This window comes from Desmodus rotundus, chromosome 5, assembly GCF_022682495.2.
Source record: "Desmodus rotundus isolate HL8 chromosome 5, HLdesRot8A.1, whole genome shotgun sequence".
Lineage (NCBI taxonomy): Eukaryota > Metazoa > Chordata > Mammalia > Chiroptera > Phyllostomidae > Desmodus > Desmodus rotundus.
In genome coordinates, this window is record NC_071391.1 from 163400121 (window position 1) to 163425948 (window position 25828).

At 59.7% G+C, this 25828-nt stretch overlaps 1 protein-coding gene across 2 annotated transcripts in view; it reads right to left on the bottom strand.

Moving 5' to 3' along the window:
• Positions 1–9493: 9493 nt before the first annotated feature.
• HPCAL1 (hippocalcin like 1) overlaps positions 9494–25828 on the bottom strand; it is a 77463-nt gene continuing 61128 nt past the window's right edge. Inside the window, exons 2-5 of one of the 2 annotated variants that reach the window (XM_053924363.1) lie at positions 24281–24368; positions 14016–14407; positions 11821–11926; positions 9494–10359 (exon numbers count right to left, since the gene is read on the bottom strand). In XM_053924363.1, coding sequence (XP_053780338.1) covers positions 10262–10359; positions 11821–11926; positions 14016–14393 — 582 coding nt within the window. In that variant the 5' untranslated portion in view covers positions 14394–14407; positions 24281–24368 and the 3' untranslated portion in view covers positions 9494–10261. The remainder of the gene's footprint in view (positions 10360–11820; positions 11927–14015; positions 14408–24280; positions 24369–25828) is intronic. The other variant, XM_053924364.1, reaches the window with a different exon arrangement.

Consider the following 25828-nt stretch of genomic DNA (forward strand, 5'->3'; position numbering starts at 1 on the left):
CATGGAATTGCCTATAATTTTCTTTCTTTGTAGGGTCTTCATCTGGTTTTGGAATTAGCATAATGCCAGCCTTGTAAAAGGAGCATGGGAGTCTTCCCTCCCCTGGAGTTTTTGAGATAGTTTGAGAAAGACAGGGGTTAGCTCTTCTTCGAATGTTTGGTAAAATTCACCTGTGAAGCCATCCGGTTCGGGACCTTTGTTTCTTGGGCGTTTTTGATTACTGCTTCAATTTCATTCGTTGTAATCGGTCTGTTCAGATATTCTGCTTCTTCCTGAGTGGGAAAGGTGGTATGTTCCCAGGACTTTATCCTGGAGACATTCGTCCAGGCTGCCCCGTGTGTTGGCGTGTGGTTGTAATGTTTTCTTACACCGCTTCGTATTTTGGTGGCGTCGGGTGTTACTTCTCCTCTCATTTCTGATTTTGTCTATTTGGGTTGTCTCTTTTTTATTTTTTCTTTTCTTTTAAATTGAATTTTAGATAAAGAGAGGACGGGAGAGAGAGAGAAAAAAATACCCATTGGTTGTTCCACTTATTGGTGCATTCATTGGTTGCTTCTGTATGTGCCCTGAACAGGGATCGAACCTGCAACCTCGGTGTATCAGGACAACACTCTAACCAACAGAGCTACCCAGCCAAGGTGAGTCTCCTTCAGTTTTAAATAACAGCCTTGCTGGGTAGAGTAGTCTTGGTTGCAGGTCCTTGCTTTTCCTCCCTTTGACTACTCTGGGTCAATCCCTTCTTGCCTGAAATGTTTCTGTTGAGAAATCAGCTGACAGACTTGTGGAAGCTCCCTGGTGGGTAACTGTCTTTCTCTTGCCACTTTTAAGATTCTCTGTCTTTAATTTTTGCCGCTGTAAATGTGATGTGTCTTAGTGTGAGCCTCTTCGGGTTCATCTTGATTGGGGCTGTCTGTACCTCCTGGCCTTGTGTATCTTTTTCCTTCTCAGGTTAGGGAAGCTTGCTTTGTTTCTGTTTGTTTGTTTGTTTTTTATATCCTCACCTGAGGACATGCTTGCAGAGGGGAAGGGGGAGACAGAGAGACATCGATCGGCCGTCTCCTGCACACACCCCGACACGGGCACAAACCCACAAGTTTTTTGGACGACGCTCCAACTAACCGGCCCGCCCAGCAGGGGCAGGTTAGGGAAGTTTTTAGTCACTATTTCCTCCAATAGGTTCTCCACCTCACGCTCTTTCTCTTCCGCTACAGGCACCGCTGTGACGTGACGTGGGTGTCGTTACGCTTCATGTTGTCCCAGAGGTCTCTTAAATATCCTCATTTTTTCTTCTTTTTTTTGCTGTTCTGATTGGGTGTTTTCTGCTACCTTGTCTTCCAAACTGCCGATTCGATCCTCTGCTTCATCCAACCAGCTGTTTATTCCTTCTTCTGTAGTCATTCCAGATGCTGTATTCTTCACTTCCGACTGGTTCTGTTTTATTGCTTCCAGTCCTTTTCCATGCTTCCCATCTCTGTGTTGGGGTCCTTACTAATGTTGTCCATTCTTCCCTCAGCTCCTCGAGCACCCCTATAACCATTGTTTTGGACCCTGTGTCTGGTCGAGAGCTCACCTCCACTTCATTGAGCTTTTCTTCTGGACATTTCTTCTTTTCTTTCACCTGGGGCAGGTTTCCATAGTCTGAGATCAGCCGTGTGAGCTGAAGGGCTCCGCAGAGTGTCCATGGGTTCTCAGAGGCCAGCGAGCTGCTTCCCGCTGTGGGCGATTCGTGGGTCCCTGGGATGCAGCCATGGGGCGAGAGCATGCTGGGGTCATGCAGCTGCCATCCCACCACCCTGTCATGAAAAGGTTAGTCCCCTTGTGCGTGGCGGATCCTAGCAGATGCGTCCCTCCGTTTCCTTCCTCAGAGAACTGCAGCTCTGTTCCGACATCTGACCAGATGCATGGTCACTGGCTACCCGCACAGCACCCTCCCTGCCTTTCCTCCAGGACTGGGTGAGCCAGGCTGGCTGGGGTGCGTGGGAGGGTGGGTGGGTGCATAAGAGTCCCTCGGGAGGGTTGAAAATGCTATCAGAACCATTAAGGTTTCTTTTTTCAATTGTTTTCTGTGTCTGCTCCCACTCTAGAATGAGGCAGCCTGAGTGACTGCTTAGCACACTCGCAGGGAAGCACAGCTCTGCCTGCACCAGGGCCAGATGCCCCCAGACCAGCAACGGAGGCACCGGAGGCACCGGAGGAGACAGGCCACTCCCCTCCCCGCAGTGTGAGTCCGTCCGGCAGCGAGTCCGTCTGCACCGCTGACTGCGGCTGCAGCCAGCAAGGCTTTTCGGCACGAGAAGGACAGGATCTGATTTATAGTTTTTAAAGGTCACTCTGATTTACATTTTTATTTCTATCTTTTAAAAATAATTTAAAATATTTCAATTAGACTTGACCTTCAGTATTAGATTCAGGTGTACAGCATGGTGGTTAGACGTTTTAAACTTACGAAGTGATCCCCCCAATAAGTCTGGGACGGGGTGACTTTAAAAAGGGTGTTAATCCCATTCATGAGGCCCCACCTTCTGGTCATATTCACTTTACCCCGTCGGGGTGACACTGGTTGACGAAATGATGCGGCGCAGCCGTGAGATCCAGGACACGCTCAGTGACCTCCCCGGGGCCTCTTCTACCCCGCCCCCTGCCCCCCCACCCCGGGTCCCTCGGCAGGCACACCTGCGCGCTGCGAGAATCTTTAAAATGTGCCCCACCTGATGATTAACCCAGGGGCACTGGCCCCTTTTCAGGGCGGTCGTTTTCTTTTTCTTTTTTTTCCTTTCTTTTTTAATTTCTCTTTTCCCCTTTCCCCCCTTTTCTCAGGTGTTTCTCTCTGACGAACGGACCATTACACTCCTAAGTTGTGGAAAGGGCAACAGACATTTCTTTCGGCTCCAACTTGAAGCCACGCTGCCAGTTTTTGGCAGCCGAAGGGGCCAGGCCAGTGCCGTGTCCGCACGGCCAGGCGTTGTGTGTTTTACAACTGTGCAGGCACCCCTGGTTGCTGCGGCACGCGGCGGGAACTCGCCCGTTCAGACAGGAGGGTGAGGCGCGGCTCAGGTGCAGAGGGCGGGCACGAGGCCGGGAGGCAGGAGAGATGGAGACAGGGGCCCGGCACAAGCCCCACAGAGGCCAGTGAGGGCGGGCACAGGACAGGAAAACAGAAGACCCCGCAGGAGGGAATGCAGACCCTCCATGGAGGGGGCAGGACAGGGTGGAGAGGGGGCCCAAGGAGGGACAGGCCAGGGGGGACAGGAGAGCACAGAAAGGACAGGGCAAGGGGGACAGGGCATCATGGAAAGGGGTAGGGAAGGGGGGCTAGGGGACCCTCCATGAAGCCGGCTGGTTTCCCTGTCTCTTGTCCCTCCCACACTTTTGCCCCAGCCCTGCCTCCTGGATAGAGTCCCCTACCCCTCAGCCTGCCCCCTCCATGGAGGGTCCCCTGTCCCCCCTCTGCTCCCTCCTCCATGGCGGGTCTTCTGTGTCCTTTCCCTGTCGTGTCACTTACAGGTCTCTTTGGGGCCTGTGCTGTGGTCTCCGGTGATCACGTCTCCTGTCCCCAGGACACGGGCTGTGCCCACCGTCCGTACCCGAAGCACACGCCTCACCCTCCTCTGTCCCCACTGGACCTGCGGTCTTAAGACTCGTCTCAAATACCAGTTCAAATGTCAAGTCACGGAGTGACCTTTAGAAAACATAGATCAGGTCACGCCATTCCCGTGCCTACAACCCTTCATGGCTGTGATGGCGTTTTCAACCCACCTGAGGCCCTTTTCCTGCCCGTCCACCCTGCCCTGCACCCCAGCCACTGGCTGCCCCCACCCTGGGGGCACTTGCTGTCCCTTTGAGGGTGGCTTCACCAGTTCTCCATGCCGCCTTCTCTGTCTCAACAGCCAAGTCTGAGTTTGAATATGACAAGGTCTTAGGAGCCCTTCCCTGACCCTGCTGGGGAGCCCTGCAGAGGCCCCAACCCAGCACTGTTTGGTATCACAATGGTAGCAACAGGTCGCAGAAGTAACACAGGTCACAACGGTAAGACAGGTCAGAGAGGTATCCTAGCAACCATCCCAGGGCGGTCAAGGTAATCAGCTGAGGCTGGACGAAGGGACCACGGGCCAAGGTTTTCTGGGCCCCCTGGAAGCTGGGAGTGGCTTTGGCAGGGACACAGGAGGAGACTGTCCCATAAAAAGCGGATTCTGTCAGCACCCCACGAGCAGGGGATGGGGCCTCCCAGAGCCCCCGGGGCGGGGTGCAGCCCCATGCACCCCCTCAGCGTTCTGACCCGCAGCGCCTGAGAGCGCCCCTCTGTGGAGTGGGCCACTCGGTCTGAGGCCCTCTGTTAGGGCCACGGTAGAAAACCAGTGTTGTCCCTATCGCCGCCCAGTCACACGGCCTCAGTCTGCTTTCTTCATGGCTCCCAGTGTCTCCCCAAACACAGTGCAGCTCTGCCTACCTGTCTCCCTGCCCCTCTCAGTGCCTGAAGGGGGGCTGTACGGCCCCGCACCCGAGACCAGGCACAGGGAGGGATGCAGGGGAGCGGGCAGTGGACATGTGTCTGCTTTATAAAGTTTTATTTTTGTGATAAAGCTGATTCATGAATATGATCCTCAACCCTCTTTAGGACATCTCAAATAAACTCCGAAATCTTTAGACTTTTTTGTCAAACCCGCATCTCAGTTTTTGGTTCAGAGATGTGGCTGCCGCCCTGCGCGCCGCCTCACGAGGGAGCAGGTCCTGGCTGCAGACAGACTCACCCAGGGACATGCCTCCTGTCCTTGGCCCCACACGCCAGCCCTTTGGCCTCTGGTGGCCAGTTGACACTGCTGTTGCTCCTGGCGGGGCTGTGACGGCCCTGGTGATCTTAGCTCCCCGGGTTAGAACTTTCACTCATTTCTCACTTGGGGACATGGAACTATGGCCACTGATAGTGGGGACAGCTCAGGTGCTGTGTTGTGTGGCTGCCGGCGGGCGGGGGGGGGCAGACGGTGTGGGGGGGTCCTCCTGAATCCCCCCACTAAGCTGGTCCACTGCCCACCCACCATCGACAGCAGCTCCCCTCTGGTTCCGTGTGACGTTCCCGGGGAGAGTTTCAGGGACACAGTGAGGTCAGGTCATGATGGAACAGTCTGTGACCCTGGCCACAGGGGTTGCCAAGGTGGCATCTGTGTCCTAACCTTGCTAACCTTCAGCTGTGGTCCTGGTGGTGAGGGCTGAGCAGGGGGTCTTGGGGGCCTCCGAGCGGGCTAAACTCTGGACGCTGGAGCCGGACTGAGGTGCAAGGTCCTTGGGTCTTTGGGCGTGAGCGGTGGCTCCACCAGGGGTCCACAGGCCCTCACCCTGGGGTGGCCTGGGAGCTGCCCCTGCAGCTCCTGACCTGCCCCGGGGCTGTGCAGGCTCAGCTTCATGGCTTGAGAAGTAGGGCTGCCAGATACAGCCAATCAGACATAAATATTGCAGGAGACACGTGAATATGGAAAGGTTATTTGTTGTTCATCTGAAATTCAAATTTAAATTCAAATTTAACTGGGTGCACTATTGACAAGGTCTCCGGATGCAGGGTACCAGGAACCCCGCCTCAGACTCTGGAGCCTGGGTGGCTCAGAAAAACTAGGTGGTCCTGCAGGCCTCAGTCTCCCTGTTTGTCAGGTGGGATGGGCCAGACAGCTGCTATGTAATTCAGGCCCAAGCAGCTCAGAAACCAGCTCACGGAGGCCTGAGGGAGCCAGACACCCAAACTCAGGAGGGCCCTCCCAGCCACGGCCACCAGGGGGCAGCAGCACCCAGTACTTGAGGCTCTCTGGGGGGGCACCCCCCCACCAAATTGTCAGGTCCTCAGTCACTCTGCAAACGCTGACAGAGCCCATTGGGACAGGAGGGCTGTGGGGACAGGAGTGAGGCCTGATACAGGTAGACCCAGGGCCTGCCACATCAGGGTACCCAGGGTTTTGAGGAAGGGGCTTCCAGCAGCCTTGTTCCCACACCAGGCTAGTCCCCCCCTGAAACCCTTCCTGAGCCCGCACAGGGGATGCCAACCCCAGCTCAGCCCTGGCCTCCTGCCTCAGGCCCAGTGAACAGTGAGCGGGTCTCTGCAGCCTGTCTTCTTGCTGCCCCCTGCTGTCAGGAATGGGTAACGCCAACACTAGTCACCTGCGGAGGTGCCCTCAGGGCCCTGCCCTGGCTGTGCAGCAGGTGAGGGCGGGGGAAGCGGAGGGTGCTGCCCTCACCCATCCCCTGCGCCTGCCCTGAAGCCAGGGTCCAGGTCCTTACCCCTACCCACCAATCCCAGTGCCACCTGCTCCCCATTCTGCACGGCTGCGTCTGAGCTCTGCCCACCCTGGGGCTGCCCAACAGGGGCACCTGGTCCCAGCCCCAGCTCTAGCCCCTCATCTAGAGGAGCTGGGGCCACTCCCAGCACTTGCTGTGAGCCAGAGTCGGGCAGATCCTGGCCCATGGCGGGGCTTTGCACACCTCCCGGCCCTCTGCCAGCTGACATGAAAGGTCGAGGTCAGTGACCCTGGCTCTCTGAGTCCTGTCTTACTGGTGGGACAGGGAGGGCCTTGTCACACATAGCCAGGGCCACATAGGCAAGCTGGGCCTTGTGTGCCAGCCCCACACGGGTGCATTTCCCGGCAGTGGACGTGGGTGGGCCAGAGGCTGGCTCGCTCACTGGTCACTCACTCCTTGCTGAGCTACTCACTCAGAGCCGAGCCTGGCACTGGCTGGGGGGGCAAAGGTCAGCATGAGCGGAGCAGCACCAAGTGAGGGAGGTGGGGAGTGTGGGGAGTGTGCAGGGAGGAGTGGGGACTGCTTCCGGAGGAAGGGACATTTGCAGGGAGGTCTTAGGAACGGACTGGCATGTGAAAGGGGGTGGGAGGAGGTAGGAGCCGATAAAGGGAAATAAATGGTGATGGAAGGAGACTTGACTTGGGGTGGTGAACACAATACAATGCGAAAGTGATGGGTTATTGAATTGTGCACCTGAAGCCTATATAATTTTATTAACCAATGTCACCCTATTAAATCCAACAATAAAGTAATCATTTTTAAAAAAGGAATGGCCTGGAACATGGACGAGGTGACATTCAAGGAGTCACTGTCAGCCCAGTGGGGCCGGGGCAGGGCGGGGCCTACTGCAGGCCGGGGCAGATGAGCTTGGGATTCCCACGCCACCCACTGGAATGAGCTTCCAGGGCTGCCGCTCAACACAGCCTCACACACGTCCCCAGGAGCCACGTGTCTGCCGACACAGACCGGGGCCAGACGCTCTGGACCCTCGACACCGAGTCCTGCACAGGATGTGCCTGCATCTGTGCCCCCCACACAGGAGAGACACACTTCCAACCGGACCTGTCCCACAGAGCCACTCCTGCAGACTCAGCCACTGACTACACCGATGGTCCCTCCTCAAACACAGACACACGCCCAACCACACGCACGTGCAACATGCACACGCCCCAGTGAAAGGGGTGCATGTCAGGGGCGGGGGGGTCAGATGATCTCGCTAGTTTGGATCCTGCCCCTGATGTCTGGGACGGAGGAGCCCCGAGAGGCCCGGCTGTGGCTGGTGAGGGGTCTGCGGGCAGGTCCCTTCCCGTCCCCGCTTCCTGGCCGCCTGCAGGTGGAGCACGTGAGCTGTGGAGGCCCTGGTACAATGTCAGCTGGTGCCGGCAGGACAGCAGTGCTGGGGACTGCGTGTGCGACAGGCAGCAAGGGCATGCGCTTGTGCCTGGAGTGTGCACGAGCAGTGGGCACGCCCAGCTCCTCTGGGCAAGGCCAGGACGGGCTCAGTGTGCCCTTTTAGGATGCAGGAGGGCAGGTGGCCTGGAAGGCCCTTGGAGACGGCCTCCCCTCAGGTCTGGGCCCCAGGGACGCCCACCCCCCCTCAGTCCCAGAAGCTGGGGAAAGAGCATGCAGGTGGTGAAGAGCAGAGCCCCACTACTGTCCTCCCTCCTGGCCCAGGCTCCTGCGCTCACCTCCTGGCTCCTGTGGCCCCAGCAGTGCCCTGCGTGGCCACACCCCAGGCCCATTCCCCAGAATGTTCACTCCATCAGCACCCCTCCATCCAGACCTGGGTTCACAGCACTGCCTCACTGCGGGTCTCCAACACCCCACACCGCAGACAAGCATCACTGGTTGCTTCCCTGGAGGGTTCTGCTGGGCAACATCCCTGCGGCAGCACCGCCGACCCCTGCCAGCACTGCCCAGTCAACGCGGCCAGTTCCACTCCATACAACTCAAGCCCCTCTCTGTGGGGGGGAGGGGTACCGGCCTCCAGGCAGGGCTGTCCAAAGCACCCTCTTGCCTCTGGGTAGCAAACCGGGCCCACGCCCAGGCCGCCTGGCCTCCCCGCCCACCCCATGCTGGCACAGCTCTTTCAGGCCATGGTGTGGGCGGCAGTCAGAGCTGCACCGCCCGCCAGCTTGGGAGGCACTTGCAGGCGGGCTTGTCGCTTGTACTCAGAGGCATGACATCTTAGAAAGCAGTAAGAACACTAAAGTCAGCAGGACAGCAGCCATCTCTGACAGCCTGCCGGGAGTCCGGCTCCAGCTACAGGCTCGGACCCCTTACCTTGCTCCCCCGCCTCCTGGTCGTGCCTCTTCTGCAGCTGAGGCTCAGAGGGCGCCACGGGCAGGTGGGACAGACGCTGGGGGTGCCCATCTGGGAAACAGAACCCCATCCTGCTCACTTCCCCAGGGCCACACCCTGTGCGGGGGTGGTTGGGGGTCCTCAGCCAAGAGTGCATCTTGACTGGCTTGTCACGGTCACCTCCTGCTCCTGGCCAAGGCCTAGCCTGGGTTTTGGCCAATGAGAAGTGAGACTGCTGGGGAGGGAAAGTTCTAGAAAGTTCTCCTGAAGGAAAAACAGAAGACAGGTCTGCTTCTCTTCCTGTCTGGGGAAGGCTCCCACATCAGCTGTCCCACCGAGAACAGTGACAGTCCTGAGGGACACCGAGAAGACAACTGTGTGGACAAATCACAGGACAACTGTGCTGACTCTGAGGCTGGGGGGTGGCGGGGTGGTCTGGACAGAACCTGGGGGTCCCTGAGCTGCAGAATCAGCCGCGCCTACAACGGGCCGCTTTGGACAAATGTCCCTACAGTTGCAACTTCCGCTGAGTTTTCTGGGACTGGAAGTACCTCGATGTTTGCCCCCAGGGCCAGAGCTGATGCCCCCAGTGGGCCCTGTCCTCAGTGGCGGTACATGCTGTCCTGCTACCTTGCTGATTAAACCACAGGGTGGGGGGAGGCGGGGGGGGGGGAGGCAGAAGCGTCGCAGTCCAACCTGCCAAGAACAGTCATCTGTTATTGCCTCCTACAGTTCTCGGCATTAAACAGATATTGAGGGACAGGCTGCACAAGATTTGCAGACACAGTGATGACTCCAGGGAGACAGGAGGGGGCATGATTACAAACGGCAGCTGTGCCTGCTGGACCCCCGTCACCGGGAGCAGTGGGGTCCACGGGCAGCAGAACGGGGCTCGCACAGGCCAACACGCCACTCCGAGAATTCTGTTTATTGGATCGTCTCAATACAGGAAATGCCAAACCGACCAACAGGACAGACCTTACACAGACGCCGCATTCACCACGTGGACGGGAGCGTCTCCACAGCAACGGGCACGCATGCACTTCCTTTTGAAAGGGGCAGACTGAGGGCATAAATACCACAAGAGAACCGGGCTCAGAGGGGTCACAGGCCACGAGGGAACCACGCTTCAGAGGCGATCGAGGCATTAAATACGGGACCTACACGTGACACGCCACATCACCATACGCGTAATTTGTGTGTTCAAAGGAGGGAGACCACAGTATACAGACGTGCAGTGGCTTTGGTCAGAGGACACAGACGAGCTAGGTGGTGCCATGCACGGGGAGGGCCTGCCGTCTCCTCTCCCTCCGCTCGCTCCTGTCCTCACCTTACCCACGGAGGCACCAGCAGTCACAAAATCAATCAGCTGGCTTTGGTGCCATCTTGCAAAGTCCCACCAGTGTCCTCGGGGCCCCCTGCAGGTGGGGCAGTGCCCTGGAGGCGCGAACACTGAGCCCTGCAGGTACACATCCCTGGAAGTCACACTGGACGGGATGGGGTTGGGGGCGGGGAGGCTGGGCAGCGGAGGCAGGCGCAGCCACGGGGCCAGGCAGGTGCTACAGGTCACCTGGCCGGCCCGGGAGAGCAGGAACGGTGGAGGAGGCATCCACTTTTGCAGGCAAAGCTTCAACAGCGGGACAAGCCTGTGTTTCTCTGCCACCGTCCAGACATCGGCCCCTCAGAACTGGCTCGCGCTGCTGGGGTCACACTGCAGCAGCCGGACGATGGAGGGGTCACTCTTGGCACCTTTAATGAACTCTTCCAGGGAGAGTTTGCCTGTGGGGGGGGCACGGGACCGGGGTGTGAGCCGGCGCTCACTGCACTCCACCTTCCAGAGCAGGCGGTAGCCCCCAGTCAGGGCTGCCTGCTCCAGTTCCGCTCCTGAGCCTTCCCGAGGCGGATGCTCTCCCAGCACCACTTGCTCCGTGGGCTTTTCTGGAAAAACTCTCTTTGCTTTCAGGGCTGGCTGCAGAGCACCGGGCCACTTAAGGACACGCCCAGCATGACAGCATGCACTGGCGGGCGGGCAATTTGTGCCCTTTCAGAAATCACCCTGCTCTTCACCTAAGGAAGAGGTGACTTGCCTGGGAAGACCATGGCCTCAGCCGCTAACCCGCAGCCAGCCCAGGGTGGATGGAGCCCGAGGCCACCCAGGGCCCTGGGGTAACTGCCCGCTCTGGCGGCACAGGCCCAATGGTGGCGGCCGGGGCCTGCTGGGAGAGCCACCGTCTGCTTCTGCACCATTTGCCCCTGGGTGGGGGCAGGGGGACTAGAGCGACTGCCCCACCGACCCTGCCACTTCTAGGATCAGGAGACAGGAAAGAGGATTTTAAAACTAAGGTGCTGCAGAAACTCCAGTTCCAGAGGGAGCTGTGCTGGAACACACACGTGCCCCGTCCCCCGCCCCCGGCAGTCCTTGTCCTGCGGCCTGTGCCCCGGGAGCTGCCTGTGTGCCTGTGCTGAGGCTCCACAGCTGTGGGGGGAGGAGTGACGCCCACTGGGGACGGCAGGTGCTCAGGAGTGGCCAGCTCTGAACCCTCCCCTCCCCTGCCCTCAGGGACTCCATGGGCACCTCCCTCAGAGGGCCACCAGGAGGGTTCCCGGGGAGGAAGCAGCAGGGCCAGCGCAGGCCCGGGCCGGAGGACGAGCTCAATCAGTGGGCTTCTGCCAGCAGCCAGGGACAGGCGGCAGGGGACAGGCACAGCTAGTCCACAGGGACCTTCCACTGTGCAGCGGAGAGGGGAGCCCCCCCCACCTGCCCCATGGGCCCACAGCAGGGGACAGGGTGTCTGGCCCAACAACAATGCCCCAGCTAAGGGGTAGAGTGGGAGGGGAGGGGACAGCCGCCCTCCCCAGGAGAGAAGTTCTGGGGCCCTGCACCGAGGCAGAGGGCTCTGGGCCTTCATTTTTCTCCTTCAGCTGGTGGAACTTGTAGCTGCCTCTCCCCAAACCCTCAGGCTGAGCAGCTTCTGAAGGCACGGCCCCTCCTCCAGGGCCCAGGGGGCCAAGCCCACAGGGCTGCTGGGGTCCCATTTAGAAGCTGGGAGCCTGTGGCTCAGGGGTGCGGCCCCACACAGGAGGACAGAGCCAGGATGCAGCCCCAGGCTCCCTGACCCCGACTCCCGGCTCCCCGCTCGGCACAGCAGAGGGGTGGGTGGTGGCGCTAGAGGCCGCCGTCCCAAATGCACCTGTGCTCCCTACAGCGCCGCACAGACACATGGGGACCCGGCACCCTACCGTCATTGTTGGTGTCCATCTGCCGGAAGATCTTGTCCGTCCGCTTCTCCGGCGTGGACTCGTCCTCGGGCATCTTCATCACGGAGGACACCATTTTGTAAATAGCCTGCAAAGCGGGTGGGGACGCGGGTGCTCAGAAATTCCAAAATGTTGCTGGCTACGTGGGGCAGGTGTGAGCCCCACCCAGCCCATGTCACTGCATGGGGAGGCCGGGGTGCTCACGGGCCCTCAGGACCCTTCCCCACAGGGAGGAATGTCCCCCACTGCTCCTAACAACTGGGGCGGACACCGCAGATGAGATGTCGGGCAAAGGAAGCCAGACACCTCTATGGGAAGTTCAAGAGCAGGCAAAACAGGAGATGGTGCATCTCCCTGCAACAGTCAGGAGATGGGGGCTCTCTGGGGGTGGGGCTGGGGGTGGGACGGTGCCGGGAAGGCGCTTGAGGGAGCCTTTGGGGGGGGGCCGAGGCTGGGAGCACTCGGTGAGTCTCCGAGGGCGGGGGGGGGGGGCCGCAGGCCTGCACTTGAACAACCCATCGCTGCCCGCTGGGCTGTGAGTGCATCACCGTGGGGTCACTAGACCCCAAGCACAAGAAAGACTCAGGCCCTGAAGCCCCCAGGAGAACCCCGGGCAGGGCGGGCGCTAGGGTGGCACAGGGCGCCTCAGCAGGATGTCGAGCTGCCTCCTCCCTAAGGGCCCTGCTGCCTGAGAGCTTGTCCAGGGTCCTGGCCCAGCAGTGACCCCCACCACCACGCAGCGGGGGGGCGGGGTGTGTGCATGAGATCCAGGGGGAGAGCGGGGCAGCGGTGGGGCCCTGCGGGGGTCTGGGAGTTCTCACATCTTAAAGGCATTAAGAGCATTAAAAAAGGCATTAAAAAACAAACAAAAAAAAAACACCAAGCAGAATGATCCCGAGGGAGGCTTCTAGAATCTACTGTCCTTTCCCCTCCACACCATCTCCCAGGAGCCTCCAGATCAGGCAGCGTGGACTGCAGGGCCTGGCTGCACAGGGCCGTCCCTCTCTGGGCCAGCACATCCTGGGCGGTGCCTGCCCCAGGGCAGAGCAAAACCAGGACCCTCTGAGGTCTCTCGTGGGCTCGGAGGTGCATAAAACAGAGAAAGGTGTGGCAGCTGGGCGTCCCAGCCAGCAGGTGAGGAGCCACCCGCAGGTACCAGGGGAAGGTTCTCATGGTTTGGGCACTTGGTTTGGGGTGCAGCAGCCAGACCCCCTTTGTACGGGGGTAGCCGCCCCTCACTGTCCCCAACAGTCCTACCAGACTCTAAGGTTTGGCCAGGTCCACGTGCGGAGCCAGGGATGGACAGGCCCGTTTGCAAAAGGGTAAGGCTGGCACGTGGCCTCGGACAAGTGACTTCTGGGGAGGGGAATTCTGACTTCCACCAACGCCACAGCCACCGGGAGTGACACCAGCCACGGAGTTCCCCTAACTGGCGTGCTTCAGTTTCACCGAGGGAAAGCCACCCTGGGAACTGGGCTGGTCACGCCTCAGACCACTTGCTGCTGGCCTAGGAGCTCACGGGTCTGACACCTTAGCTCAGACCCAGCCCCGAGGCCCCTTACCGGTGGACAACGCCCGGGCTCTCCGCCGGATGCCACACACCTAGGCAACGGGATTTGGTTTCCTTCTAGAAAACAGCCCACCGCCAGAGCCGTGGATAGGCGTGAAGGCAGAGGCAGAGGTCTCACACGGGGGCCTGAGCTCACGCAGAGACGACCCACGTGTTTGCGTTTCAGTGTAAGTAGCACTGCGCGTGCCTGGGGATGGGGCAAGCTCTCTTGGTCTGTGGCTCTCAGACCCAGGGGCCTCTGCGAGTGTCCAGGGTCCCCGACATTACCGGAGTTCTCAGCTCTGCTAATTCTTAGGACACCGCCTCTCTGAGACTCAGAGTTTGTGAAAGGCAGAGAGCAGCCCCCCTGTGGGACTGTGAAGACCAAAGCCGATGTATCAATAGATAGATCGTGTTTAAATCAAGCCTGAGGGCTAGCAAGGAACTCTTATTCTCACTGCTGGCCAGGTGAGCAGCTCCCTTTCGGAAGGGGCGGAGCAGGGGGTGGGGGAGGGGCAGGCAGGAACCTGGTGGAGATGACCCACCGGTGCCACAGGGACAGGGTGCTCAGTCTCCAGGGGGCCTGCAGCCCAGCCGCCCCGCCCCCACCCCCTACCCCCAGCCCTACCTGCACGATCTCCAGCATCTCGCCGCGGCTGATGTAGCCGTTGCCGTCCAGGTCGTACATGCTGAAGGCCCACTTGAGCTTCTGCTCCAGCCGGCCCCTCGAGGTGACGCTCAGCGCGATGATGAACTCCCGGAAGTCGATGGTGCCGTCACCATTGGTGTCGAAGGTGCGGAAGACGTGCTCGGCGAACTTGGAGGCATCGCCGTAGGGGAAGAAGTTGGCGTAGATCTTCTTGAACTCGTCCACGGTCAGGTGGCCGGTGGGGCAGTCCTTGAGGAAGCCCTTGTACCACTCCTGCAGCTCGTGGTCCGAGAACTCCGTGTTCTCCCGCAGGTCCTGCAGCACCTCAGGCCGCAGCTTGCTGTTCTGCTTGCCCATGGCGCGTGCGACACCTGCAGGACAGGACTCTGCTGGGGGCGCTGGGACGGGGCCTGGCTCCCGTCAGCAACAGCCACTGAGCAGGCAGAGGGAGGCCCCCAGCGTGCCCCGTGCCCAGGGATAGAGAGCCCCACAAAGGGCCATCTATCCCTGGGCACGGCCGTCTCAGCCCCCCCAGGACCCGGCAGGAAAGGGGTCATCGTCCACCAGCACTGCACCCTTCCCTTCCCCGGCACACGGCCGCATGGCACCACCCAGAACCCCTTGCAGCCTGGTGGGCATGGCCGTGTGCTGGCAGGTGGAATGTGGGTGGAGTGAGTGTTTCCACCACTTCCAGGCCGGGCCCTCGGCTGCTCTCCTGCCTGCACGCTGGACAAGGAGCGCCCAGGGGAGGACTGGGGGGCCCCAGAGAGACCCGTAGTCTCTCTCAACCGGGCTTCCTCCTCTGACCACAACCCCTTCTCGGTCCTCTGAAGGGTGGTGCGTGATAATCAGCACCGTTCTCGGTGCGCACGAGAGAAGTTGTACAGCAGCCACCTGCTCTTCCCTGGCCCCCAGCTGAGACAGGGTGTGGACAGCAGAGCGATGACACGGAGACCCCTAAGCCCCTGGGCGACTGGATGGAGCAGAGCTCACCTCGCCCCCACACCACGTGACCCTGGACCCCGATCAGGAAATGCACCTGCACCCGGTGGAGCAGGGAGATCCAGGGCTGCTTGTGCCAGCAGCTAAGTGGCCCCTCAACGCGACAGTCAGGCTACTACTCCCCCATCCCCAAGGCAGGAGCCGGTGGACGACCCCAAGCAGGGGACAGGAGGCCCAGGGAAGCGGGGTGAGGAACCAACCCAAGAGTTAAGGGCTCGCCCACACACCGAGCGCCCCGGCCCACTCCCCTGCCCTCACCAGCACGAGGCCAGCCTCAACCCACAAAACTGGGGGGCCCTTCTCTGGAGGAACCGAACCACCCCTGTGCCCCCCGATCAGACCTAACAACACTACACGTGGGGTCCTCCACAAAAAGCTGGGCGCCCTATCAGCGGCTGCTATTTTTGTTGTAAGGTGCAGTCACAGAGCATGAATGTAACCCAGTGTTGACCATCTTTGAAAATCTCGGAAGAACTCTGAGCAAATATTTAATATGAACAAATGTTTAACGTGAACGCAACCGCGGCCACCCTGGCTGTTTCGGGGAGACATGGTCCTGCTTCAGAGCCCCGAGCAGCCCAAGCACACCGCGAGTCACTCACACGGGTCCGTCTCCGCAGCAGATACACCAACGGCGGCAACACGAACTGCAGCCACCGCTCACCCGGCGCTGTGCCGTGCAGGGCCTGGGCGGCCGTGTGACACAGGGTGACACTGAGGCCCGGGGTGTCAGGGAACTTGCCCAGGGCCCCACGGCTCAGAGTGCTGGGACGTGGACACTAGCCCACCCTGGGCTGGACCACGGCTCTAGCATCGACACTGGCCCCTGGGGGGTGGGCAAGGCAGGCAGGCAGCACGTCCGGCCGCACAGAGAAAGGCTGGGAGCGATCGAGTGAGGGGTCCAGGAAACAAAAGAGATCCATTTTATTTTGGAGAAAAACTGTCAAGAAGTGATGGGTGGAAAAGCATGTTTTCCGGCCATTGTCTTGAACGTGGACCGAGTACAATCCTGGCTGACGGGAGACCACATTTTTGGGGAGGGAGGTACAGAACTATATCGCTGACTTTCCAGCCTCCCACATGGAGACCCCACAGCTCTGACCTGAGGCCCCCCCTCTGGCATCTTGACCACCGATCAAGATGACCACCCAGTCAGCCGAGCGAAAGGGCTATAGAGCACAACCGGTTTTCAAGCTGGGGACATTAATTCTACCATAGAAAGTTCACGACAACTGCAAGGAGCAGAAGCCGACCTGGGCACCAGGGGACACTCAGAGCCAGGGAAAGACAGGCAGAACTCCCCGAGAGTGCAAGCTGAATTTACACGGAAGGGCTCTTCTGGAGGCCGGTCGCACAACAGCGTGAGTGTGCTCGACACTGCCGAAGCGCACACGCGAAGATGGCCGATTTTATGTTGCCTATATTTCTCCACAATCGAAAAAGAAGGACTCGGATTCCCGGTGGGGGTTGGGGTGGGGAGGGAGCCTCCCTGCAGGACTGTCGCCTTCCTCAGCCCCGTCCCGGTCTGACAGCCCAGCTCCCTGGGTCTGGAGGTCCCAGGCGAAGACCCCTGTGTCCCTATTTGAGGTGTGGGAGCCTCTCATCATGAGGGCGACCCAACCAAGCTAAAGGCAGCAGAGTCCGGGAAGGTGGCACAGCCTTCCTTGGAAAAACCTAGGAACACACTGTCTGGAAATCCCACGTGCCTCATCAACCCCCCACACCGTGTCCTGCGTCACTTTTTTGTGTGGGGACACTTGTGCACGCGTGTCCCTGCTGGTGCTCTGCTCCCCAAGAGCCTGAACCCAGGAGTGCCAGCCGTCCTCTCCCCGATGTGTCCCTGGGGCACCATGCCGGCTGGTTCCTGTCCAAAGCCTCTGCGTGCCTGAGGATGCGGGCCCGGGCTCTCACAGTCCTGGGCTGCTTAGGGATGGGGGCAGAAAGTGACATGAGGTGAGGGTGCTCGTAGGAGGAATCTTTCATTCCCACGGGGGCCGAGACAGGGTGCTGAGGAAGCCGGCAAGTGGGATCAGAACTGAATGATGAGGACTTGAAAAGGCCCCTGGGGGTTTGACCCCCGCTGGCCACCTCTAGGGAGCACTGGCCAATTCCAGGCCCTGGGGAGGTGTTGGCCGTGCTTGTGCAGGCTGGGAGGAGGCAAGGTCACCTCTGTCTCAGAGACAAAGAACTGAGGCCATTCTGGGTTCTAGGGCACGTGCTTGTTTGCTGCGACCTTCCCGGGCCCTTTCAGGCCCAGGTCTTCAGGCAGCATGGAAGCCACCAAGGGGCTCCCAGCAGGTGTTCACCGCTGCTCCCTCAGCAATAAACTTGTTGGCCAGGACAGTTCACAGGCTGCCTTGCCCCTGGGACTTCCACGGAGCATGAAGTGGGGCCCATGAACGCCAAACACAGCCCCACACGCAGCCCAGTCCCGCGCCAGCCCGGCCTGCGAGTGCTTGCCGAAGGCTCGACTAAACTAGTTAATGGGGAACCCCATTTTCAGTCTCTCCTGGAGGGTCTCGGCCCGGAGTAAGCAACCTCTCAGGACCAGGGCAGTTGGACTTGGGGTGCTGCGTGCGTGTGACCCCTCCAGTGTCAACTGAGCCAGTGAGCTATCTTTACTGACGACTGGCTGGCTGGGGAGACAGCTGACAAAGAGTAAGCTTTTCTGCAGGACAAAGCCACCACTCCGGTTTCAAACAGAAGTGGCCCCACACAAGTTCTCCTCCAGGACGGGGCCCTGTCCTGGGAGAGGCAAGCGGCCTGCAGCCTTGGCTTCTAGCGCAGCTGCTCCAGGGAGGGGCCGGCTTCCCAGAACCCGAACTGGAGACCCCGCCTCCTGGCTTCCTGGCCCTGCCCCTGCCCCGCCCTGTCCCCCCCAACAGCTGCCTCAGTATCTCCATCTATAAGCTAGATTTGTCCCATGTCCCATTCTAGTAGTTACTAGAATTCAGTAACTACCTGAATTCATACACATGCCCTAAGAGTAAAGTACATACTGGATTTTGACGGCTTGTTTTTGGAAAAAATAATGTGAAATTTCTTACAAATAATTTTTCCTATCCTGAGTACGTGTGAAATGAAAAATGATACCACTTGAGATACAGCAGGGTTCAGTGAATCATATTGGTAACATTAATGTCATCGGTTTCCTTTTACTTTTGTAAACGTGGCTCCCAGAAAAGTTAAAACCACACACGCATGTGGCGCTGGATTTGCAGTGGCTGCTCGGACCGGGGTGATCCCTGGGACACTACAGATCTGTGGTCCCAACAAGGGACTCTTCAAGGCCCTTGGCACCCTGTTGGCAGGCCCAGTGCTACCGGTAACCCAGCTGGGAGAGGGGACCTTTGCCTACTCCCCTGCTTGGCCCCTTCAGTGAAAGATAACGGTGTTTGCCTCTCACAGGTACGTGTGAGCCCACGGGCTTCTACCTCAGCGGCTTCAAGAGCTTTGCCAGAGGCCAGCTGCTATGAGGACCGCGGAGCCGATAGGCACTGACGGGCGTGCCTGGACCCAGCCCTGCGGCCGACCCGGGGCGTGTTTCCGGAGGGCTTCCCGACACCCTGTTTCAGCACGTTTCACCAGCTGGGTGGGCCCCAGGCCAGTGGCCTGTGATTGAGAAATCCAACGGAAAACCCTGCTGACTTCTGGGCTCACCCCAGCAGCTGAAAGTCCCCACGGCTCCCCAGAGCTTAACAAAATACAATGAAGGGAGCCTGGGGGCGGGGGGGTGAGGGAGGGATGCAGACGGGGCAGGCCCAGAACCGCCCCTGCCCCTTCCCCAGCCATCCTCCCAGTCCATGCTTCTGAGGTTGCAGCGCCCTCTCTGAGGCTCAGGGAAAGGAAGAGGTGGAGGAAAGAAAAATCCCTAAGAGAGTGTTCTTTCCCTGCAGAAATGGCTACCACCACGGGAAAAGGACCTGGGGGTCACTATCTCCACACGCCCATGTCCCTGAAAACACAGGTCTGTCCATCTATGGGGCTCCTCACCTCAGTCGCCCAGCAAACTCCTCCTCATCCAGCAAAGCCCAACTCAAAGGTCACCTCCTCGGGGGTGCATGTCCCGGTCCCCCTGCCACTGCGCTTCACTCTGCATTCTACCAGCATCATTTTGGCCTGTCTCTACTAGGACCCCAGCTTCCCTTGCGCCCCTCACTCGTGTCTTCCCTCATTAGACTGAGCTCCTGAAGGGAAGAGAACTCAGCATGCATGCCAGTCAGGGAACCTGCTAAGCCTGTTCCAGCCCCCGTGGAACCTGCTAAGCCTGCTCCAGCCCCCGTGGCTCGTCCTGCCCTTGGCACTTGGTGGGTGCATTTGTGGGCCGTCAGCCTCCGTGTCCTCTGCGTCCCCACAGCACCCAGAGCATGGACTGGTGTGACCAGTGCTCAAAAAAAGCACGGGAAACAACGGCTGCGTGTCCCCAGGGCTGGGCCAGAGCCGGAAGGAACAGAGAGGAGTGAGTGACGGCTTCTCCTAGACCCGCTTCGCTCTAACAAGTCAGCCCGTCCCAGGACTTGGGACAAGGGAAGGAACATCAGGGATTAGGGTGGCAAAGACATTCTGTGATTGAGACTTGGTGTTCTGGAAAGCTCCATTTACCAGCACAGGAACATCGGGGTAGAGCAGAGGGCCTGGGGCTGTCAGCCTGGGGGGCTTCCTGCCCTTGAACCTCTCCCTTGAGGGGGAGGTACCATCCCAGACCCAATGCCACTTGAGTGCTCCAGGGAGAAGCTTCCCAGTGGGACAGGCATAAATAGGCCTCTGGGGACAGAATGGGGAAGGAAGGGGAGGGGAAGGCGTGAAAAAGTGTAGTGTGCCTGGGACGGGCTGGCTTAGGGGCACACAGCTGCGCAGGCAGCTGCGCCAGCCCTGCACTTCACCCTGGGGATGCCCCTCGGCTTCCCTGACCCCCAGACCCGAGTCTCTGGAGGGACCATGTCCAGCAAGTGCCTCGTCCCTGCTCCACAGCTCTGGGCCCGTGACCTCCCCAGGCACCTCCATGCGCAGGGACAGGACTAACTACAATGAAACAGACCAGTACAGATCAGTATGGGACAAACGGACAGATCAACAAATGTATTAGGGAGGGGCGGCGAGGGGAATGAAGGAAAACACCTTCAAGCCCTAGGAATCCCGTCTAATCTCTAGAAGGACAGCTCAGATCCCTGAGAAAGGTGCCTGTGAATTCTCTTTCAGGTAAAGGGGAAGGACTGAGATGACAGGCAGGTAGATGAGTGGGCGGCTGTAGGAAGCAGGTAAGAACTGGTTGGTATTAGCTCATCTGTCATTTCCCCGGCAGGACGGAGTCGGAGGCCTGTGTGACCCCGATCTGTCACAAGTGTCACCGCTGACTTCCCTCATCTGTACAATGTGACCTTGGGCAATGTGGTGCGAGGCACGCGGGGGCCCTCCAAACTGTCCAAGTCTCTCCCCACTGGTGGCTTTCACAGCGGCTGCGGAGTTCGCTCACTCAGCTGGGATTTACACCCCTCCCCCCAGAATTTCGGCTGGCAGGTTGCTTGCTCACTTAGCTCTCCTCCTGGTAGACGGCAGAAAGCTAAACTTCTGCCAAGTTCCTGCTTGGGTGGTGACTAAGTTTTCAATTCATGGGCCCCAAATGAATGGAGTCAGGCCACGTGCTAAGACATCTTGGATAGAAACTGCAAGCAATGTCATTACAAGTGTTAGACGTCAGTGGCCCCCCAGGTGCTGTGTCCGCTGACAGTGGGCTCTGTCTGCAGGGCTGGGTCCGCCCCGCGGGGGGCTGCCCAAGGCCGAGTGCCCGGAGGGAGGGCTGCTGCCAAATGCCTGTCTGGCATCACGTACAGCTCGGCATACCAATCCAAAACATTCCTTTTCGTGTTTTTACACTTGGAAGAAAACTTCCAGTGACTCATCTCATATGCTTTTTGATTCATGTTTAATGTCTTTGGGAAGAAATAAAAACAGTAAGTCATTCTCAGTAAAAATGGCATCAGCCAGGAGCAAAGGCCAGGCGCCCGGACGGTCCCGTGCCCGCTGCCCCTTGGCGGCCTCAGCAGCTGCAGCTGACAGTTGTCAGCAGAGGCTGTGTTTAGTGTCAGCAGTGAAGACAGCTCATCAAAGCTGCCTTCTGCCATTGAAAAAAACCACAGCGCCAGGAGCCAGGGATTCTGCAGCGACAGCTGGCGCCAGCGCACAAAGTCGCACTCTGGAAGGGTGCACACACATCAGGAAGCACACACCTCTCACCGACTAGGTGAGAACCAGCGCTGGGGGCGGGGAGCATAATGTGTACACTGCTCACAGCACCAACAGCCTCGCCTGAAGGCCAGGCATGGACTTCCTCTCCTCTGCACCGAGGCCTCACCTGCTTGGGGCCAGGCACCCTGCGCAGGTGCCGCACGGCAGAGTCCACAGACCTGGCTGGGGCCGAGCTCCCCTCCTGGCCCATTTCCCCAATGACCTGGGGCTGAGTTCCATTCACCGGGGGCCTAGCGAGGGATCACCCGTGACCGATTAGCCCAGAGCCTGAGACGCAGGCAGGACCGGTAACTGAAGTCGGGAGGCAGGGAAGGGAGGCAGGTCCGGTTGACATGGGGGCTCCTTCCAGCAAACCCCAACTCCTCACAGGCCCAGCGGTTTCAGCGTGGGTCTGTGGGCACAGGCCTGTCCAGGGTGCCCTTGGGGGCCCGCCTTCCTCACAACCCCCCCACCCAGGCCTCCAAATTTCCATCGGACACTCCCTGACCCAGATCGTCCCTCACATCAGTGACGCAGAGCAAGCGTTTGTTTGCTGAGCACATTCCCTGCGTAACTTCTGAGCTGAAAACTTGCACACAGGGTCTGACGGGGCTGAGACTACTCAAGTGGTCAAGGACAGAAAGTGTGGAACCTGGACTCTCCCAGCCAGGTGGTGAGGCCGGGCTGGGTCTCACTCAGTCGGGACCCACACAGCAAGTCACACAGAAACGCCCCAGAGCAGAAGCTCAGGGCGCCAGAAGGCAGCGATTCCCTCGCCTGGGGCTGGCAGGCCTGCGGACCGGTCCCGTCCCCCCACTGACTCCACAGTGGATGAGAATGCAAGCTGCCATGCAGGCCCACACTGTGTGGGTGTGTGTGCCCACGGTGTGCGCATGTGCATACCCAGTGTGTGCATGTGAGTGCCTACTGTGTGCCCTGTGTGCGCCCACAGTGTGCGCATGTGCATACCCAGTGTGTGCATGTGAGTGCCTACTGTGTGCCCACAGTGTGTGCGTGCATGACTACAGTGTGTGTGCTCACACATGGACGCGTGTGTCTGCCCACAGGAAGGGACACTGCAAAGTCATCCTGAGCCACTGTGAAAATAACCCTCAATCTCCCACACAGGCGGGATTTCCGCCCCCTCCAGCCCTGCCTCGGCCACCGAAGTGCACCCCTGGCTGGCCGGCCAGCCGGGCGGCCCTCTGAGAGGCCACCTGGGATATGCAGATTAGTCAGCACACTGGGGGCCAGCCAGCAGCCCGACACCCAGGGGACAGGTTAGTTGGGACCATGCCCTCCTGGCCTTTCTCCTGCAGAACCCTCATTCCCCGTTAACCTAACACCTTCTGGAAGAACCAGAACTAAACAAATCTCTATGAGCAACAAGGACCTTTGAGACATATGAGGAGGGGTCACTATTTCAGGGACCTGGAAGGCTCACCATTGGGGCGACTTTGGCTGTATGCTTCTCACCTGTTTTTCTCGACGGGTTAGCACTTCCAGGGGCCTGCCCCTCAGGTAGGACCCCTCCCGCACACGCCTGTCTGGCCCACCTGCACTCCCCTCTCGCTCATCCCCGCTGGTGACACTGACCTCCCTGCTGCTGCTCAACCACGCGGGTGCCCTAGGCCGCCGGCCCTTCGCGCTGGCTGCTCCTCTGATGTAAGACCGCCTCCTCGCCTCCTGCCCAGACGCCTGTCTGCCAGGCCTTCCCCGAGTGCTCTGTCCAAGATGGAAGCCCAGGCACAGCTCTGTACCCGCTTTCCTACTCTGGTTTCCCTCTACAAATGTTTGAGGTCCTGGCCTCCTGCCCCGCGACTACAATGCAAGGTCCTGGGGGCTGCTCCACTCTGGCTTGCTCTCCGTGAGCCCAGAAGCTTCGCGGCACAGAGTGAGCGATGAGCAAATCCTTGTGCAGTCGATGAGCACACGGCTGCGGGGGCGGGGAGGGGGGCTGGGACCCATGACCGAGCGGGCTGGAGCCTCCTGTCCGGAGCCCAGACCAGGGGCAGCAAGCGGGGGGCCTCCCACTCACCATCCCCTGACCATGGATGACCATTTACACCCATGCTCGTGGGCCACCTGGTTCCCAGAGCTCCTCACCTCTCAGTGGCGGCGGGGGTTGGGGGAGGCTGCTGAGTGTTTGCTGTGTGTGCCGTGAAATACCGGTGGGGGGTCTCCGGGCCCGACCCAGCAAGCACCTTCACAAAGGTGAGCAGGAGACGGGGTTATGATAAGCCAGGACGCCTGGCAGGAGAAACAGCCCCTCAGGATCAAGGTGGGAGGCCCACCCCACCATCCAGACTGAGTGAAAGGAGAGCCCCACCCCGAGCAGCAGCTTCCAGGGTGACAGTCGGCAGGAGCAGAGCGCTGGCCCTGGAGGCGCCGGTGTGGGCACGCCAGCAGCTCCGCCCTGCTGGGCGCCTGTCACCTGACCCGCAGAGCCACACCTCTGCTGGGGGTCCTCACATGGAACCAGCAACCTGCCACCTGTCCTCTCCCTCGCCACAGCGGCTGTCATGCTGGGCCACCAGCAACCTCTGAAATTCAGGCGGTGACATGCCGTCGGGCCTAGACCTCAGCCCTGGGGCTGAGCACTACAAGGTGATTCCCTCCAGGTGAAGATGAGCATCACAAAGAGGCGCCCTCTGCTTCTGGTGTGGCTCAGTGGACTGAGTGCAGGCCTGCGAACCAGAAGGTCACTGGTTCGATTCCCAGTCAGGGCGCATGCCTGGGTTGCAAGCCAGGTCCCCAGTAGGGGGCGTGTGAGAGGCAACTACACATTCATGTTTCTTTCCCTCTCTTTCTCGCTCCCTTCCCCTCTCTCTAAAAATAAATAAATAAAATCTTTAAAAATAAAAAAATAAAATTATTAGAAAAAAAAGAAAATTCCAGAGCATCAGGGTGGGCTCTCCGGGGCTGGGCTGAGACCCAATGGCCCCTCCCCCAAACCTTCCCCCATGGCTGCCTCCCCCAACACCCCCAGGCCTGTCAGGACTCCCAGAGTGACTTACCCAAGGCCAAGTGAAGGCAGAGACCAAGCAGGGATCAGAAGCTCCAGGGGCTGGTTCCTCGACCTGGGCAGAGCCACTAGACCATGCCCTAGAAGAAAGACCCACCGGTCACTCGGACTGTGGACACCACCCCCCCCCAGAGCCCTCTGCCTTTCCCTCCGGTTGCTTCCACATGCCCTTTGGTGGACCGCCGCTTCCACCAGCCCCACTCCAAGCCCAGAAAGACCCTGGCTCCTGGCCTCCTTCCAGCCATTTAGGACAGGGACCACAGCGCATGCACCCCCCGCACCAGGAGGGAGGGAAGGCCACCGCAGTAGTGACAGAAGTCCCCCCAGTGAGATGCTGGCTGTCTGCTGGGTAGGGCCGGAGCCAGAGCGAGGCATGACCTGGGGCCTCCGTTGCCTGCACCCTGAGTTCGGGTGCCGGTAGCACCGCAGAGTCACTGCGGCCCATCACGCCTCTACCTGCAGCCTCACCAAAGTCTCTGTCCCTCAGGGTCACAGTGAGGGCCACCTGACACAGGGCCGGCTCTCAGGAGCACTCATGCCAAACTCTGGCCCCTGCATGCAATGAATGGTCAGAAGGCACCACGGCCAACAGGCTCAGGAACCAGCCAGCTCCGTGAGAGGGGACAGCATTTGTAGCCACAGGGACACCTTCTATCACAGCCCACCCTGTCTCACTGAGACGCACGCCACTCTTACAGGGAAAGCACGGGTCCCAGGTGTGACTCTGCCTCTGAGTGGCTCTGGGACAGGCACGCCCTGAGGTCCCTGCCTGTCAAGTTTCCCATCTGTGACAAAGCGGGCGGGCTGGATGCCCTGGAGGCTGGGCCAGCTGGGACCCAGGCTTCCCCGCAGGAGGAGGGCCCGTCTCTCCCAGGGTTTTGAAGGTGCAGCTCCCAGGCTGCACAGGAGCCAGGCTGGCTCTGTGGCTAAGCCATGGGGCTCGAGGGCCTTCCTGTGACAGATAAAGGCTGCTGTCATTGCTCCAGGCGGAGTGAGTAGCAAAAGCCACTATGCAGAGTTATGCCTGGTGGCGCCCGATTTCTGTCTAGCGGCTGTCCTACAAATGGTCATGGCTCTTCCTCTCCAGGAGAGCAAACCGCGGAGGCCTGGGTGGTTCAGGCAGACCTGCTGGGAGGCCCCCGGTGACATGCTTTCCCCCAGCACTTGGGACAGGAAAGGCAGAAGAGAAAGCCCTGGGAAGGCCACACTTCCAAAGTCACCCATCCGGCGCCCCTGCACCAGCCTCTCCTCCCAGGCCCAGTTCACGCCCAGTTCCTTTTCTCCCTGGGGTCCCTCCTGACACCCCGATTTTGTGAGCCTTTGTGCACGCTAGGTCTCAGGCTCCCTCCTCTCCTAGGGTTGAGGTCTCTGGGCGGTGGCCTGGGCAGTGACCAGGTCTGACCCAGGCCCTTAGCAGAGCAGGGCAGGAGAGCCCAGAGGGCTGTGTGGCCGGACGGCCCGGGCTCGAATCCCAGCTCGACCCTGTCCTAGCTGCGTGACCCTGGCCCAGTATCTGACTTCCTAGCGTATGAAATGGAGG